This window comes from Mixophyes fleayi, chromosome 2 (genome assembly GCF_038048845.1).
Source record: "Mixophyes fleayi isolate aMixFle1 chromosome 2, aMixFle1.hap1, whole genome shotgun sequence".
NCBI classification, from domain to species: domain Eukaryota; kingdom Metazoa; phylum Chordata; class Amphibia; order Anura; family Limnodynastidae; genus Mixophyes; species Mixophyes fleayi.
In genome coordinates, this window is record NC_134403.1 from 363,515,817 (window position 1) to 363,535,713 (window position 19,897).

General features: G+C 40.7%; 1 protein-coding gene across 1 annotated transcript in view; it reads left to right on the forward strand.

The window, feature by feature from the left end:
• Positions 1-19,481, forward strand: part of UMODL1 (uromodulin like 1) — a 76,189-nt gene extending 56,708 nt beyond the window's left edge. Inside the window, exons 12-19 of the mRNA XM_075197844.1 lie at positions 2,176-2,217; positions 3,261-3,797; positions 4,835-5,103; positions 5,513-5,658; positions 12,706-12,942; positions 13,544-13,703; positions 14,602-14,689; positions 17,316-19,481. Of these exons, the coding sequence (XP_075053945.1) occupies positions 2,176-2,217; positions 3,261-3,797; positions 4,835-5,103; positions 5,513-5,658; positions 12,706-12,942; positions 13,544-13,703; positions 14,602-14,689; positions 17,316-17,503 (1,667 nt within the window). The 3' untranslated portion in view covers positions 17,504-19,481. The remainder of the gene's footprint in view (positions 1-2,175; positions 2,218-3,260; positions 3,798-4,834; positions 5,104-5,512; positions 5,659-12,705; positions 12,943-13,543; positions 13,704-14,601; positions 14,690-17,315) is intronic.
• Positions 19,482-19,897: the final 416 nt, after the last annotated feature.

Here is a 19,897-nt window from a genome sequence, read left to right on the forward strand (position 1 = left end):
ATCTATCTATCTCTATCTCTATATCTGTATCTGTATACATCTATATATCTATATCTATATCTAGGGGCCCCGTTGCACCACTTTGCCCGGGGGCCCATAATGTTGTTAAGATGGCCCTGCCCATAAAATGGCTTCTTCCACTGTGTGCAAGTAACATTTCAATATCGTGTGACACATCTAACAAAAGGAAGTTTATATTTGCCTCAGTATAAGTCATAGTCACCAAATGTTGATTTTTCTGGAAACAGATTTTATTTTTATAATGGCCATTCTCATAAGATGAAGAGATACTTCTTGAATTTGGCGGTGGATCATTAGCTCTCTGTGAACTGGCCCTTCTGTCTGTCAGTTCTTTTATCTCCAAGGGCCACTATAACTTGTGCATAGTCCGGGGGCCACTATAACCAGTGCATAGTCCACAATGGTCTCATGAATACACAATATGTAGACTTTAACCTTAGAGTTTCTCTAAAGCTCAAGATACAAGGGACAAACAGATGCTGGGTGGGAATTACCTGATCCATTGTCATCATCATGACCCCACTTTGTAATTAAAAATTTCAGTTGTTTTTATGACATGTCAGAGTATTTTCTGTTGATCAGCGGTAATTATTTCTGAGTAAATCCACTTTAATTCCAAGATGAGTATTATAGATCATTATAATGTGAAAAATGCCCCAGAGACGAATAATTTTATATCTATTTTAATTAAAGATTAAGTCAAAATACTTCATATCCTTATCGATAAGTAAATAAAACAGATTTACTAATTACATTTTCAGAAAAGCCCTGAAACATTCACAAAATCATATTGTACCAATTATAGTGTGAAAAAAATTGAAGCCAAAAATGATCTCCTAAGGGCAACCTTTCCCCAGGACTCGTACAAAGAGACCCACTATTCAGTGTGCGCTGTTGAGCAGCAAGACAGCAATTTATTTGGGAGTTCTTGCCTTAATTTTTTGAAAGGTTGTTTCAAGCTGCACTCCTTGCAGCTAAAACTCTTTTCTGCTTATCTCGTCCTCTCTATCTCTAACAATCATGATGTCATCACTATTGCTATCACTATATTCTATAATCATCATCATCACCATTTATTTATATAGCGCCACTGATTCCGCAGCTCTGTACAGAGGACTCACTCACATCAGTCCCTGCCCCATTGGAGCTTACAGTCTAAATTCCCTAACATACATACACACACAGACAGGCAGACAGACAGGGACAATTTTGATAGCAGCCAATTAACCTACCAGTATGTTTTTGGAATGTGGGAGGAAACCGGAGCACTCGGAGGAAACCCACGCAAACACAGGAAGAACATACAAACTCCACACAGATAAGGCCATGGTCGGGAATTGAACTCATGACCCCAGTGCTGTGAGGCAGAAGTGCTAACCACTTAGCCACCGTCCTGCCCACATTTATCCATAGATATCCAAAGCTGCAGCGTCGCCCCTCTGGCAAACTATACCAATTTCGGCCTATTATAGCAGGAGGCGTAGCCAGATGACCCGATTAACTCCTCCCCTTCCCGTTTCACTAGACAAGAGTGCAGAGGTTGCTCTGGGAAAACTCTGAAAAATTCGGGAGTCTCCCGGACATTCCAGGAGACTAAGCAACTATGCTATAATCCCTTTTACTATTAGTTAACGATTTTAAGGCTAGCTGGTTCATCATTGTTTTCATCACTGTTGGCTGCAAAGCCATAGCTGTAATGACGTCATTACACCAAGCAGCACTGTATTGAGGAGGAGGGGGAAGGCCCTTTGTACAGAAGTATTGTATACTGTTGTATTGGGGGGGATATGACAGACTTTGAGATAATGACTGGTGAGAAAATAAAAAACTAACTGATCCATTGTCATCATCACCACCCCCACTTTCTGCATTTGTATCTTTATCAAAATGTGACTAAACTCTATTCACCCCTTTATTGCTCTTTATTACATAATCATGATTATTTTCAGAAGCTTGCACTAGCTCTTCACAACTGGACAATTGCACATTTTCACATCCTGGACAGTCCTTTATGTAGCATTTTAGATCACGGAAACATATTTTAGAGAAATCGGGTTAAATAATTAACATTGTCGCTTGTTAGTATCTTTTATTTCTTGTACACCAAATTGAAGTTGCTTTGGTTTTGAATTGAGATATTGTTATATATTTTAGGTGAAGCAATGCTTTCAACAGCCCTATATTCCACTAACTTGGGTAAGATACAATTCTAATTCTTAAGAAAGATAATCTGATCATTTTTGCTATTATGTCTACAAAGTGTGATTTAATGGAGTGTATGGACTGCAAGCTATGCAGTGTAATGTTAGGCTGAGGTAAATTTTATGGAGGAAGAGAAGAATGAAGTAAAGAAGCTGTAGGTATTGTTCAAACATAATGCATGAACAACCGTGAAGTAAATTATCCTTGAATGGATAGAGTATGTCCTAAAGTGACACCTTGGTGACAGAGATTACTCTCTTTCATGGTTAGACACGTTAGAACGTAAGAATATCTTTCATAGCTGTAGTATTTACTCCACTCATGCACTATAATAAGATGGTTTGCAAATATTGTTCTCTTTCTGTTGCCTTATAGTCATACTTGCCAACTTTTCCTCGTTGGCTTCAGGGAGATCCCGGGGGAGGTGGGTGTGTGGGGGCAGGGCTTGACAAATTGCATCATTTTGGCACTGCCCCTAAACGATTGTCACAATTTTGGCAAATTACAGCAGGGGGCGGGGTTAAGATGACAATATTTGCATCATTAAGCCCTCCACTTATCTATTTTAGGAGCGAGAAGCGGGAGGTTGCCCTGCTCTTCCGGGAGGTCTCCCAGAAATGTGGGAGTCTCACAGACATTCCAGGAGAGTAGGCAACTATGCATTAAAGAAAAGCAGCTAATGAATCTCTAGACACTGAAGTGTCTTTTACATTTCTGTCTCCATTACTTAAGTCATGTTGTCTTACCTGTCAGTCTTTGATTAAATATTGGTCTCCATGAAAATGGCCACCTCCATAGGCATCAATGCATGTACATAGGACACAATTTCTGAACCACGTCTTGTACTGGCTCAGCATCAGGGAGAATGCCAGACTCTTCAGGGAGTGAGGGAGATCACCCCTATTTCAGGGAGTCTCCCTGACATTCAGGGAGAGTTGGCAAGTATGGTTATAGTTCACAGGATATTGTGATAATATTCTCTCATCTCTTTTCATTTACTGATTTAATTCTTACCGGAGTCTGCATGTTCTTCGCAGATCTAAGTAGCCCATCAGTGGCACCTTGGACAAGCACAGATCCCAGGAGTGACGTATATTCTACAAGCCCCATAGATAAATCATCTCCAACAATCTCATCAACCACAGGACACATTGCAAATGTAACAGCAGCAACCACAGAAACAAGTACGGTGCTCCGGGACCCAACGCCGCCAGCAAAACAAGTCACACCCACTGCGCTTGTTTCTGGAGAAGCCAGTAAAAATCAATCTGGGTTAAATACACCTGTAACATTAAAAACAGGTCCAGCTAATTCAGACAATACAACGGCACATGACCAGTTGCTCTCAACTACCCACAAGATCATGTTAAATACAACTGAGTCTACAGATCATAGCACAACTGCGAACAAAGATTCAAGTCATACCAGCAGCAACGCCCTCTCAGTTACTGAGCACGGGTCAATTCATTCATCCACTAATAATAAGGGAATCATCCAAGTGGTCGTCCCAACAACACATACGGCCAGTGACATTTCATGTCCTTTAGCTGACATGTCTACAAACTCCAACGTCGGTATGTATTTTTTGTTTGCGTGGCACAAACAATATCTCAAGTATTATTTGTCACAAGGCATGCCTGTATATTTGCATTTTTCTTTAAGGATCTAGGTATTTGTTTTGGTGGTGTGGTCTGGATGTTTTGTTTGGGATAAAGTGTCCTAAGTTTTTTTTTTTTTAAATCATGAATGTTGCAAGCTATGTATATAGGACCAGGGTTGGTGCGGTAAAGAGTTTTTGTTAACCAGTCAGCTGACAGACTTCACATACCCCCCTCCCAACTGTAAATCTTTCACAGTTTCAAACCCATTCCCACAGTGCCACATGGTTTTGCCAAGATGTAAAATTGCTACACTGCCCCTTACGGAAGAAAGACAGTTGGTGGTGTTCATCAGAAGAAAGACAATTAATGATGTTGGTCTGAAGGTAGACAATCAGTGGTGTTGGTCAGAAGATAGACAATTAGCGGCGTTGATCAGATGAGAGACAGTTAGTGGTGTTGGCCAGAAGAAACACAATTGGTGGTGTTGGTCAGAAGAAAGACAGTTAGGGGTGCTGGTCAGAAGAAAGACAATTGGTGATGTTGGTTAGAAGAAATACAGTTGGTGGTGACGTTTAGTAGAAAGACAGTTATTGGTGTTGGTCAGAAGAAAGACAATTGGTGATGTTGGTCAGAAGAAAGACAATTGGTGACGTTGGCCAGAAGAAATACAGTTGGTGGTGACGTTAAGTAGAGAGACAGTTATGGGTGTTGGTCAGAAGACAGACAATTTGTGGTGCTGATCAGAAGAGGAACAGTTGGCGGTGTTGGTCAGTAGAGAGACAGTTGGTGGAGTTGGTTAGAAGAGAGACAATTGGTGGTGTTGGTCAGAAGAGAGACAGATGGTGGTGTTGGTCAGAAGAGAGACAGATGGTGGTGTTGGTCTTAAAAGAGACAGATGGTAGTGTTGGTTAGAAGAGAGACAGTTGATTGTGTTTGTCAGAAATTTCCATAAATATGTGAACACTTATGCAAATGTATTAATAATAGCTAATGATTTCCCCTTTATACAGAAGCCACCAATATACCCTTTCTGTTAGCTGCAGCTACCAAGATGACAACACAACAGATGTCCCCCAGCTTGAGCTTGAGAGATGCCAGTAAGGTCATATGTGAGACAGAGAAGATTGGAATCACCATACAGAAGGCCTTTCTGAAGATGATGTCTATTGACAGTCATTCTCTATTCCTCGGGAGTCCTGAGTGCTCTTTAAACTGCAGCACAAACATCTTTATCCTAATACATGCAGGGTGGAAAGAATGCAACACTAATGTTTATAGTGTAAGTATGCTTTAAACGTGCTACTTTTTCACCAGGTTCGATTACCAGACGGCACCAAAAACAAAGGCTTAAGGTCCAACTACTTATTAATAGTCTGAATATTTCCAGCATCTTTTACTAAATACATTGATTCATTTTTCTATATTGCTCCTCGGGTCAAATAATATGTGTTTCATCTCCCTCTCTGAATATATATGGCTGGGGGTCTGTCCACCATGCACACCTAAGACTGGTGGTCACGGCATACAGGGATTTTTAGGGGAAGGGCCACTGGGGGATGTGATATGCCTTCAATTAACGTGGCAAAGCTGCCCACGTGGTATATATATATATATAATGCAACCTCTGTGATTGTGGTACCTAGCACTGGCTATTATTTACTTCTTATGTTTATGTTCTTCTTTTTCAGAACAAGACTCATATAGTGATAAACTCTACACTGTACATCGACTTGTCATCATCAATTCTAAACATGACTCCAAAACCTATCAGCACAATACGTTGCGTGTTCCACAATGATATCCTATGGTCCAGTGGATCCAATCCTGCCGGAGGGTAATGTATAATACTGTCATTTAATAACAGAGTGGGATGTTCCCAGGCTTGGAAGTGGGGGCTTTGGGAAGGATGGATGCGATTGTGTGCCATGTCTTGGAGAAATACGACTTTTCCAGTACATGTATTAGCAACTGTAAAGGACATTTCCAAAAGTCACACACACATTTTTACTTTTTTTTCCTAATATATTGCTTATTTTTGCTTTTTTCCTGGTTTGCATAATATAGTGAGAAGACATCAGGGCTGTATTTATTATAAGTATTAATTAACTAACAAATGTCATTGTTACATTGGCTGAAATGTTCTTTCCCATGCAAAGACCGAAGCCTGACTTATGGGATCTTCAAAAATAAGTCCTTTTATGGGGAAGTAAAAGGTTTCAGTCCTCATCTGTCCTGCTAACCAGAGAACAGTCCCCGAAATGCACCATCTCCACCCCTTAAATTTCATTTAAACATCTTGTCCCACTAGGGTAAATCTCAATTCTGCATGTGGGCATAATGCCAGGTGCCTAAATGTGTTCATCTGTATCCAGCAAGGGACACGGCCATCCTCCCAGCTACTCCCATCAGAAGATGCAACTTGATCGCCCAACATTTAGTTTTCTGTAGTTTTGGGGGTGTGGTCTACATGGGAGGTCGGGGTGGCTTTGCATGGCTACATCACTTTGGGGCCTCTAGCCCCTTCCTCTTCTCTGAAAACACCCTTACAGGGCAGCATGGTGGCTTAGTGGTTAGCACTTCTGCCTCACAACACCGGGGTCATGAGTTCGATTCCCGACCATGGCCTTATCTGTGTGCAGTTTGTATGTTCTACCAGTGTTTGCATGGGTTTCCTCCGGGTGCTCTGGTTTCCTCACACACTCCAAAAACATACTGGTATGTTAATTGGCTGCTATTAAATTGCACTTAGTCTCTTCGGTCTGTGTGTGTGTATATTAGGGGATTTAGATTGTAAGCTCCAATGGGGCAGGAACTGATGTTCAGCGCTGCGAAATTAGTGGCGCTATATAAATAAATAGATGATGGTGATTGTCGTAAATATAGAGAACTTACAGTTATTTATAAGGGATAACCCATCACATAATTGTGGGGAATAAGGCCTAAATCATAACTGCAGTGTAAATATGTTATATCAAATGAATTCATTGATAAGTTGAACTACTAAAGTGTAAAATGTGATGACAGAAAGTCTGATTTGATAGTTTTGCATATTCCAGTCTGAGAAGATAGGAGTGTCACCTGTGGCAGCTTCAAAGACCCCCTGCTGTGAGATATATCTTGACCTGGGATGAAGTTTTGACACCTGAATAGACTTTTAGGACCCGCTTAACATGGTGTTTGGCACAAAGAGGCCATGTGCTGACTAAGAATTTAAAATATGCCACTTAAAATCATTAAAAGTAGTGATCAACCACATATTCCTCAAAAGCATGATGAAGGGCAGCTCATATGTCAAATTAAGAATTCTGCCCCACAGAGAAGTTAAGGAAATGAGTGTAAGCTCTACGAATACAATGTATTTAGGCGTGTTTGGTATCAAAAGATGAACAAATTAATATGGGACTTATTAATAATAAAATTGTGTCTCTCTGACACTCCACAGAAAAGTTAGGTCACATAGTAGAATTGGGTAGTAAATCAGACAACATTCAAATGGTGATTGAAAAAGTATCACAGACCACAACCCCAGGGGAGTGGAGAAGACTGGATGCGACCAGTTACAGCAGTTTGTCAGATTGTTAGTCTTTTGGGAAATCAATTATTCATTGATAAGCTGTCCATCTTTAAGCTAATTTCCCTTGGCTCAGATTATACCACTTCGATGTAAGTTATACTCTTAATGTAATCCTTTTTATTTCAAACTGTTTTGCTTGTGTATATTATATCAGTGTCAGGCGCCACCTCTCTATGTGCGAGAGGTGGCCGTCTGTCTCTGCCGGTCCTTGCGCCCCGTTGCCTAGCAACGGTACGCTACCCTCTACTTCCGGGCCGCCGCGTGCGCCTACTTGCACGGCTGCGCCAATACCAGCTAATATCAGTGCGTGACAGTATACTCTGGCCAAGAAGATGAGTGGTCAGGATGAACCCTCCGCTCTTGATCTTCTGCTTCATTTCGCTCAGAGAGTGGAGCAGCAGGAATCGAATCAAGCCCAGCTCTTACAGTGCTTTCAGGGAGTGGTTTCCCACCTAGATACCCTTCAGGGATCCTTCCTGTTAATTCAGCTGAAGTACCGGAGACCCGTTTTGATCGACTACTCTCTGTTCCTATGCTGGTGGCCGTCTTGGAGAACCGGAACCTGCAAATCCCTTGCAGCGAAGCCAAAACTTCCTTGCGAGGGTCCCTGGTGAATACCAGGGGTGCGTTAGACCTCCTCGCATGGCTGCACCAATACCAGCTAGTATCAGTGTGTGACAATCAGTTGTTTATTAATTATTTTAGTTTATATCTGAATGCCCTGTACTTTTGTATATTAAACCTATAATTTAATATGTGGCGTCCTTGATACTCTAACGAATCCATTAGCCTGTTAAGAAGAAATAGCTCGACCAAGTTAACCCTTTGAATGCCAGTGTGTGATCTGTTGATACATTTAATTAACAAGCTTAGTATGTGCTTGCATTTACATTTGTGTAACAGTCTTGAGGTGTGAAGAGGTAACCCTTTGCTTGCTGGTTAACCTTTTGTTTGCTTTGTTTGATTGTGGTTAGCTAGAAGCCTTGTGTACCAGTGTGGACAGGAAATTGGGGTCCTACTGCCTGTATTCAATAGGTGGTTGCAAGCCTGAAGTGTGTGGGGGTGTCAGAGCGCTGTTCTTGGGGGCGATTCAGTAGGTCTATAACCTGTGTGATAGGTAGAGAGAGACTGCGGGCTGGAATCGTGTGTGACTTCATACAGCGAACACCCCAAACTCACGGCAGCTGGGAGCGTGTTCATGACAGTGATGATTTAAATACAAAGCGCACCTGCCAGTGGTTCACGTGTCTTTGAAGGGGCACCCTTTGGCATCATACATCTCCCTAGTGTCCTGGAATCAGGACCAAAGCCCTGATACACGAGGCAGTGGGACAGTCCTCTCAAATCTGTCCTTTTCTCATGTTCATAAGATGTCGGAAGATAGGAGGCACCAACCACCAAACACATTAAGACACGGCTAAACAATGGTGCTAGGAGGAAGGGTTTGGATGTGTCTGTCATGACACGGTAGTTTGGAAACATAAGATTTTGCTTAAGAGAGATCTCTTACATCCTGGTACTAGGGAACAGAGGGGATTAGTGAGGAGTTTTGATGTTTTATTTATTGTTATTTATAGTTAACGGGCTGAAAAATAGTAGGTTCCACTACCATCCTAAAGATGATGTAAAATGTATACAGTAATAATGCCGATTGAAGGAAAAGTCGTACAGTTTTATATGCTATGTGTACAAATGCTCACAGCTTAGGAAATAAGCTTCCTGAACTGGTGTCTATCATGTCATGAGATAGTTTATTACATTATTACTAAGTCTGGGTACAATGATAGCCATGGTTGGGGCATAGTTATTCCTGACTACATCCTGCTATAAAAGACATTAGAAATAAAGTTGGAGGGTTGGAATTGTAAATAATTTAAAAAAAGTAATTTTAATACAGAGCACTGCAGATAGGATTGATAGCATTTGGCTAACGTTAGAAACTCACAAGGGAGAGTTTTTGTTAATGTAAATAGGAACAATTTATAGACCACTAGGACAAAATTAAAAATTGGAAAGATTATTAATAGAGGAAATCAGTGGTGAGGTGATAATTATGAAGGACTTATGATGTGGACTGTAATCTGCCAATTAATTGAATGGCAGAACTAGTTCCATTCTGGGTTGCTTGTGTGGGGCATCTCTTAAGAAACCAACATGCAAGAAAATACTCCAAGGTTTAGTTCTCACAAATTGAGACATAGATTTGTCAGACTCTGTGTATTAAGTGATTGCTCAGGGAGGATCAGTGGATATAGCTGATTTAGGTTCAGCAAGGCAAGATAGTGGACTAGATCAGGGTTTGGCTACAGGATGTGAGTGTTGTAGTCAATGGATTAAGCTCAGATGAAGGGATGGTAACTAGTTGAGTACCTCAGGGATCTTGCTTGTGGTCTACAAGCTTTATACCCCCAGAAGGGGTAGAACAGGGGTCCTCAAACTTTTTAAACAGGGGGCCAGTTCACTGTTCCTCAGACCGTTGGAGGGCCGGACTATAGTAAAAACAAAAACTATGAACAAATTCCTATGCACACTGCATATATCTTATTTTGAAGTGAAGAAACAAAACGGGAACAAATACAATATTTAAAATGAAGTAAAGTTAATTCGACAAATTTACCAGTATTTCAATGGGAACTATGAGAGTTGTAGTCCGGCTGCGCTGTTCGGTTCCTCTCACCGCCTGAAGCTAGATTGCAGCCGGACAACAATTCTCATGATCCAGCGCTTCAGCCGGCCAGCCAATCGGCGGCGGCCGCCGCCCCCTCTCCCTCTTCCACCAATGACCGTCCTTCTCATGTAAAAAAAATGACATGCAGCTGCGGCATAAACACCCGGCGGGCCATATAAATGTCCTCAGCGGGCCGCATGTGGCCCGCGGGCCGTAGTTTGAGGACACCTGGGGTAGAACAACTGTGTAGGGATTTATATAATATAGAGGAGGGGACTAAAGTCTGGACTACATCAAAATGTAAAATAATGCATGTTGGATACAAACATTCAAAGTAACAACAGAGGAAAGGAACCTTGGAGGTATTCTTTCAGCAGATATGAAGTTCTGCAATCACTGTAGTCAAGCAATGGGAAAGTCAGTAGAATACTTGGTTATAGAGGAAGAGGTATTAGTAGCAGAAAGAGGGAGGTTACATATTGGGTACAGTGCACAATTCTGGGGGTCTTACTTCCAATTATACATTAAACAAAATAAAAAAAAAAATCAGGGAATGGCTTATAAAATGGTACATAGGCTACATAACAAAACTTATCCGAGAAGACTTGAAGAGACAGGTATAAGAACGCAATTGACCGAGGTGATATGATGGAAACATTAAAATTAATCAGAAGTATTAATAGAGCTAAGGAAAGTAATATTTCTTAAAAAATTAAAAACTAAGATTTCTAGAACAAGGGGGTGCACAATTTTAAATTGGAGGCACTAAGACTAAAAGGTAACATAAGGGGAAAAAAACCTTTTTAATAGAAAGGACGATAGATCCATGGAAAAGACTCATACAGTAAAAAAAACTGAAGAATGAAAGGAACAAACCTATTGTTAATAAAAAATATTAAGAAAGCAAAGAAACTTAACACCAGTCACAGTGCCAAAATAAACAAACCCCACCATCCCCAAAAAAACCATATCCCCTCAAAGCAAACATTCACAGAAAAGGGCAGAATAGATGGACCTGTAGATGCTTTTCTGCTGCCAAATTCTATATTTCTATGTTAACTGACTGTTATTGTTAGAGATGCTCAGACTCGATTCCCCGAAAACTGTACACCCCCGAATTGAAAACGAGGCAAAACGTCATTGTTACGTCGTCGGATCTCGGATTTTGTGAGCTTTGGATTCTATAAGTACCGCCCTCCACAGCGATTCAGCGCCCTTTCACAGAGGGACACAGAAGGGGTAACACAGTCTGTAGAGCAGATGGGCGGTGTCATAGGTAGAAAAGAAAGAGAAGGGGTAGCAGAGTTCTTCAAATTCTCCAGTGACATTCAGGAGAGCTCCATTGCTCCATTGCTCCATTGCTGAAATACAAATAATAGGTCTGGCAGGCTTGGTCTTCTAAATCTGCAGTCTTTGTTTGAAAGTGTATGAAAATAATATTGTGACCTGTTAGGTGGTCAAAATTGACTGCAAATGACTTGAAATTAGTGTTATTGAGGTTAGTAATAATGTAGGGGGGAAAAAAGCAAAAATATGTGATTTTAGCAAAAAAAAAATAGGGATTTTAGAAAAAATCGGGATCCAAAACCAAAACCAAAACACGCAAGGGCGGTTTTGCCAAAACCAAAACACGAAGTTAATCCAGATGCAAAACCAAAACCAAAACCAGAACACGGTGGTCAGTGAACATCTCTACTTATTGTTATTTTGGAGAGAAGATACAGATATTTTGAGTCAATCCACGTCTTAGTTAACGGTTGAAGGTCTATTGAAATCACTTGGTATGAATTGTCTATGAGCACTAAAAGCCTTTTGCACATATATATTAAACAGCATAAGTGCTTAACGCTCTCTTACCTCTGTTAGCCTCCTCCTCTTTGTCAACTCTTCCAAACAGTAGAAACTGGGGAGAGGAGATGATATAAGGAAGAAGAGAGACCAAAGCTCCGTCCACTGGTTTGCATGATAATAAGTCAAGCTATATATCACTCCAGTGCCAGACTCCCTTATGTGCGTCAGTAAAGTTTAGCAAGCAGAGCTATCATCATCATCATCATTTATTTATATAGCGCCACTAATTCTGCAGCGCTGTACAGAGAACTCATTCACATCAGTCCCTGCCGCATTGGAGCTTACAGTCTAAATTCCTTAATATAGACACACACTCACACACAGACACAGACAGACAGAGAGGGAGAGACTAGGGTCAATTTTGATAGCAGCCAATTAACCCACCAGTATGTTTTTTGGAGTGTGGGAGGAAACCAGAGCACCCGGAGGAAACCCACGCAAACACAGGGAGAACATACAAACTGCACACAGATAAGGCCATGGTTGGGAATCGAACTCATGAACCCAGTGCTGTGAGGCAGAAGTGCTAACCACTAGGCCACTGTGCTGCCCACATAATATCAGTGCTATCATGAGATTACTCTTCTGGGTGAACGGGTGGTGGAAATATATATATATTTTTCAATCTGTGAGACTAAATCATAAATATATAAAATCCAATTTACCCTTGGAGATACTTTAATATGTTTATTGCACCAATTAGCTTTGATTATAAAATCTGCAGACTAAGCCTCCCAACAGTAACATTTGACTTAACTTCTTTATTTTTAAACTTTTATTTGTGTTAGATTTTTCACCATCGTTGAGAAGCTAGAAGGTGGCGGTTCGTTTTTGCCAGAATTTCAGTTGTTCATTGGTGACCAGTCCATCCCGGCCAACTTCACACTCTCAGCCACAGACGACATAATCGTTCAGATCCGGATAAAGACGGAGGAGAGTCAGTATAAAGTTGTCATCAACGAATGCTGGGCAACTCCGACCGATAACGCCAATGACCCAGTGTCTTTTCCCTTTATCAATAACAGGTAACATATTGTCCCCTGTGGACCTCTTTTCCCATTCTAATTATCTAGTACATTCAAGAACATGATAGCTAGAATCTGATTGGTTGCTATGGGCAACACCTCCACTTTTACTTTTTTTAGAACCTTTAATAAATTTACCTCTAATTGGGGAATGTTGGACATGGGTTCCTATAACTATTTTACTACATATGGTCCCCAAAAATGAAGCAAGGCATGTTATTTGCTTCAACATAGTAGGAAGACTACACATAAATGATATGTCCATTCCACAATTCACTCACAAGAGATGGTTATCATGTTTCCAATTCATCATAATATCAGTGCTGATAAGTCTCAGAATTTGACTCTCCAGCAACATAAGGTGCCCAAATATGCTGCAATTTGGCAGAAAATTATCTTGTTCCAAACCTATTTGGTCTCAAGTTCTAGCAGAAGACAATTTCTGATCTAGTGCCGAATGTATAAATCTTTCAGGTTTCACTGCACACTGTATGAACGACCAGATTGTCCTGTGTTTAGGGACCTTTAATTATTTTAGAGTCACTTGCCTCAAATTTTTTGCATTGTTCCCTATATGATCTATTTGCTTTCTGTTTTTCAGCTGTGCTTTGACAAACACCTTCACCACCATCCAGACCAACGGCATCTCCAACAATGCTACGTTTCAAACAAAGATCTTTTCCTTTGTCAACAATCCCATTGTTTATCTGCACTGCCGACTTCATGTATGCAAGGAGGATCCTCCGGCAACCTGTAAACCGGTATGCAGTGTATATGTAACATAATGGTACTTATGTAGATGTAACCCCATTTTCCCCATCTCTGTAGAGCCTTTGGGTCAACCACCGGGATGGAGCCTGGTGGTTAACTCGGTGGTTGACCTGAGATGACGTTACCTTTCTGCTAAATGCAAAATTTTTCAAAGCTTGATGCATTGCAGAACTTGGCAGTCCCCGTATTAATCTGTGGGGTCTGCGTTAAGAAACGTTAAGTGAGTTATGGCAGCAAAAATCTTCAAACATTTTGCCATTGCCCTTTTACGGAGAAAACTGCTGTGTTGTCCGTTTTAATGGCTGATCGGACTGCAATACATAGACCTCATAGTGATAGCTCCACGGAATAGTCACATCATTCTGCGAAAATTTCATATCTCAATTTAAGTGTTACTGAATCTACCCATTGTTTTGTATCCAGCACCGACATGTCCCTTACACACCACAGAGCAGAATGAATTGACAGCGTTGTAGACAATAAATTCAGTAAAACGCAGAATCTACAAATGCATTGCAAAATAGCCATTGTATTTCGGAAATTTGCCCCTCTACGAAATGGCCTTTTCTGTCTCGCAATTACATTTTCACAAAAAGTTGCTGCAACTTTTCTAATCTCTTTTGACCGGTAAACTTTAAATCATCAGGAGTAGGAAAAGGGAGAGGTCAGACCTTGCGCACTCGCTAACATGTGTTATATGCCCTATCTCTCTATGTTTTTAAAGTACCGAAACAAATATGTCATCTATAAAAACATTCGGAGATATAAATGCATCACTTGAAATGGTTTGAGTTTTTTTGACATTTAGTTACATTTTTTATTATGGAATTGAATTGAGAATTTTATAATCTTAATCAATTATTTTTTTTGTCTGTTCTTATTTTTCAGTCATGTAGCGGTGTCCGATCTGTTAGGAGTGGTGAGAATGTCTTTATTGGGGTTACTCGAATGGGACCCCTGCGCCGAGCCGGACAGTGTAAGTGTTGTTTGTTTATTTTTATTTTTATAATTGTAGTTATTTCATGCTTAATAGAAGAATGAGTGGCTCAGCGTTGCAGTGTCACTAAAAGTCCCAATGTCCAGTTTAAGGTCTCTAGGAAACTATGTTGGAAATAAGTTGTGCGTAGACCCGTTTTAAAGTTGCGCAAATGCTTCCAAGAATGAGAATAAAAATATCCTTAGAGACAAATCAGAGCGAAAGAAATAGCTTACAAACTTTTTAAACTGAAAAAGATTGGATTAAATTGCGACCAGTCCCCTAACTTTCCAATATGGTTAAGAATATATAGAAAAGAATTCATACAATTCTGTTGTTTTCTTATTGCATGGGTGGCTAATGCAATATTTACTTTTCTGAGCTCTCCAAACCAATGAATTTGTTATCAAGCTGAGCACAATTTTTGAAATTGCTCCACAGAATAATTTCTATTTTTATATAAGAGTTTTACAACCCATCTACTCGTATAACATTTATCTACAACACATAAAAAAGCAACAACTTCTCAGAGTCTCCCATCACAGAGATCAATAAAAACCATACCACACCGCAGGTTGATTTAGATACCCCCCAAAAAAAATCCTCATCCGCATGCTGATTCATGTGTACACACTAAACACGTTTTACAGGATTTATCTTCAGATCTGTGCTTTTTATCTGTTATAACCATCTTCTGAAAAGATCGTGGCACGTTCCATAGAGATTATTATTATTATTATTATTATTAATTTTTATTTATAGGGCGCCACTAGGTGTCCGTAGCGTCGTACAGGGACAAACGAATTACAATACAGGGTGAGACAGCACAGTACAGTAAACAGTAAGCACAGTAACTTAGTATGCTCAATGCTAGGGAGGGCGGGGGAAGGGAGAGGGAAGATACGTATACGATGGAGCCCAAGAGGGAGGGTGCGGAAGACAGGGAGACCCTCAGAGGGGGAAGGTGGGAGCCAGACGGGTCAGGAGGGAGAGGGTCCTCGAGGAGGAGGGCAAGTAGCTGGAGAGCAGAGTTAGAAGTGGTGGAAACAGGAGGAGAGATGGCCCTGCTCAGAGGAGAGTACAATCTAAGGGGTGGGGTGGACAGACAGAGAGATGCAGGGGAGAGAGGGAGAGTAGGGGGAATGGAGGCAGGGAAGGGGAATGAAGGGGGAGAGGCAGAAGATACGGTAGGAAGTTAAGTGGGAGATCTATGAACACTACAGGTCCTGAGTGCATACACACTGTGGAATTGGAACAATATTGTTTCATCATTGAACAAGACTTTTAGACAAGTTTAAAAATTTAATGAAACGATACCATGTGCTTTAAAATGATAATCGTTCAACGTTGCAGCGTACACATTAATGAGATATTGGACCTAACGGTCGTTTATTGTGTGATTGGCCCAATAACCCGCTGAAAACCCTGTAGTGTGTACCCAGCCTAACACTTACCATCTCTGGACAATAGACAAGCTAATGCTTCCCCCCACCTCTGGATATGTCCACAAAAGGGAGGAGGTCGGGTGTGGCTATACTACTGCTTCCAGCATGCCCTTAAAACACTCTAGAAATGCAGGGTTCAAAACATATATGACCTGTTTGGAAAATTTTTAACCTCTAGTGCCCCGTGCAACATTTCACACAAATATTGGAAATGATTGGCTACACCTGCAGTCACGTGAGAGATCATAGGGCGAAATTCCTCAGGTGCCCCAGGCAATTATGATGAAAATGGAATTACAAGTAATTTTTTTATCAGATTATAATGGTTTATTATACCAATTTGATATCGAAAATATTGTACATACACATCATATGATATAGTTCTTCCATTGTCAGGCTGTACAGCTTCTTATATACCAGAAAAAAACAGACCTTAGTTCATAAATCACCTGGCAATTCAACAAAGGAAAAATGGGTTATGGCTGAGACAGTAGGTGGCAGTAGAACTATATCCAGAAACATAAAAGCTAAAATTAGAAATAAATGGTGACTATTAAAAAGGTCAACAAGTTAAGTGCTACAATGGTCTGTGTAATCTCTCTTCGCTTTATATTATGAAAACAAATTAAGGTTTATTAGGGGCCAGTTGATAAAAAATAATTGCTTAGTGCTGAGCTACAACCATACACAGAGTAACAAATACTGCGCCAATTATATGGTTTTCATCACTGTCTCCTACATATGTTTTTCTTTCGAAGCAAGCAGAATATACAGTAGCAGGGAATATATGCTTCTATCAGAACTAATGAGACTTGATCCAGTGACATCACTGAGACACAGCATAGCTAAATATTCATGGTTCTTAGTGAATGGGTAAGCTTAATCTTCATGAATATTGGTTCAGACCAAAAAATGGCTGGTTCCACTACATACATGTGACAGATGCCCCTTAATGAATGCATATATATGATATACTGTTAATTGAAGCTAAATAAAATTAAAACCTGACTAAAATATTAAAAAATATCACTTATTTTGAGAGTAATGGAAAACACTAGTTGCCGACTCTGCCATTCTGTAGGTACCTTCCGCAACATATTCCCAAACAGAAAAGCAATTGAACCGATGCTTCCTCTTTGGCTGCACATATATTAAACTGTGATGTTCACATTGTCTCCTAGCACATGTTACAGCTTCCTCATCGGAAGCCGCACTGGGCCCTGGATACATCGCTCTCATTATCATTGGGGTCTTCGTGCTGGTCGCCATCGTGGTGGCCGGTTTGATCTTCTGGCATCAAAGAAGAACTGGAAACTACAACTTCAAGCTGAAGTCTAAAGATGTCGGGTATCAAGTGTTCTCCAACTAGAGGCGACAGGATCATTAAATCTCACATGACGCCCATGAGTACACGATTATAATTTGAATTTTGACTTGACTATCCAGAGCTTGCTATAAAACTAAGAACATTTGAGAATAAATGATCCAGCTGAATAGGTACAAATATATTTATAACAAAATGCAACACAAGCAATATAAACGCATGGCAATGTTGCGGAATTATTATTGGGTCTATCCACCTGCAAGTTGAATTCTAATTTTTACGTGCCCTCATTCAGCTTTTACTAATATCACTCTTCTATATTTCTAACATCTGTGCTGAGCCACATCTTTATATCACCAGGCAAGGTTGCTTATTTACATCTCCCTCAAATATGACGCAGCTCTACATTGAACACAACTATATGCAGAGACCAGTTCTCAGTAGTATCCAAGGGCAATGGAAACAAACAGCTCTGCCAGATGATATAAAGTCATGGCTGGAAATCATGGTAGGACACTAGAGAGAAAAAACAATGTATTTATTGGGAGATTCAGAAGTACATATGTGAGCAGAGCAATCCCATTTATGTGATGGTGGGACACACTTATACAAGACATTATTTAAAGACACACACACACACACACACACACACACACGTGTGTGGGTAGCCATTTTGGATTAGCCCATGCCAACTGCATGTGTATCTTATGGAGGATCTTTTGAAACGTGTGGAGGTGATATGTCATATATATTCATTTACATGTGCAGTAGCAGCTTTTGTTACCTGTGAGTCACCATAATAACATCTCTCACAGCAAGTGCAATACTGGGAACCAATACAATAGTATGGAAATGCTTTACTCTGATATATGTCTATTTTTTTAAACAATAGGTCTGTAAAGTCTGCTGTAGTATATTATCTTTAAACAGGGCGCTTTATAGATTGACCTGAATTAGAGCAATAGGATATGGCCAGGACCGACGGAAGAATTGGGGGCTCCCTAGGCGGCACCCTCCAGCCCACAGTGACCAATCCCCCACGCACCCCACTGCTTCCTACCTTAGTAGATGGGAAGGAGGAGGGGCAACATCTTCAGAGTGGGAGAGTGTCGCTGGGCAGTGACATCATAGTCCAGCGCCACTCCCCCAGCCCATCGTTGACATGAAACTGCTGGCTGCTTCTCTTCCATGTCAGCTGCGGGTGCTCTTCGTGGAGACAATAAAAACACTGGATGACTGACATTATGTCACTGCCCCTCAAACCCCTGTCCATCGAGGCAACTGTCTAATGGTAGTGCCGGCCCTGGATGTGGGATGGCTCAGGAGGGCTCCTATCATTTTTTAATGAAAAAATGGGACACCCATTTGAAGTTTTCTTAGGTCATAAACTCAGAACTTAAAATATCAGGTTAAAAAAAAATGGATTCCTGTTGCAAAACACATGGGAGCCATAACTTCTATGAAAATAAGGCAGCGTTAATAGAGCAACATACCTTTTCCAGAATAATAATAGCTCTGACATAGAATGAATGGCCGTGGAGAGTAGAAATGCTCAAATTATTCAACCAATCCGGTTCAGAGGCCTTGGACTTGCTCGCAACATGATCATGATATTTATTTAAGATCGACTCCCGTAGCTGCGTTCGCAGATTGAGTGCTAGTACACCATTCAAGATTGCAGTTAAAACAAAAAGCATTAAAATAAACTATAAAATGTTTCATGTCTTTATGAACTTAAATGTTTACATTTATAGTGTATTTACCATTTTGTTTCCATTCAGAGAAGAATGCTGTGTTGAAGTTCAAAGTTCAAGTTCACCATTAACTTAAAACTGTAAAAATACTATATAGTGACGCCATTTAAGCGGGAACGTGTTATCTCCAATGTTCATATTAATTTATCATGAATTTTCTAACTTTAGAGCCAATTGAACAACCAGTTCGAGAACCTATACATGCATGACAGTTGCAGTTCTGTATCCCCTTATACCCCATTCATACTGCACCAAAATCCCGGGTTTTTGCCGGGGCAAGCTCAAACGACCCGGGTCTTGGTGCAGTATAAAATGGTACAAGTCAAAAATTCCGGGTCTAAAAACCCGGGATTTATCGAGGGGTAATTCCCGGGTCGGACCCGGGTTGCCTGCACTATGAATGGTGCAACCCATGTTTTTCAACCCGGGTTGCACAGAAAACAAGCTGATTGGCTGTCTGCCTGTCTCTGGAGGATGATGTCATCGGTGGGAGCCCATGGAAGAAAAAAAAAACAGTCACCTTTCAATGACATCACCATTTTTCAACCAATAAAAAACTGCTCTGGTGATGACTCCCACAAATTGCCAGGGCACAGACTTGTGCAGTATGAATGGGGTCAACCCGTGAAATTCCCGGGTCCGAGGTGCAGTATGAATGGTGTTTCTGAGCTGGGACGCTCCGAGC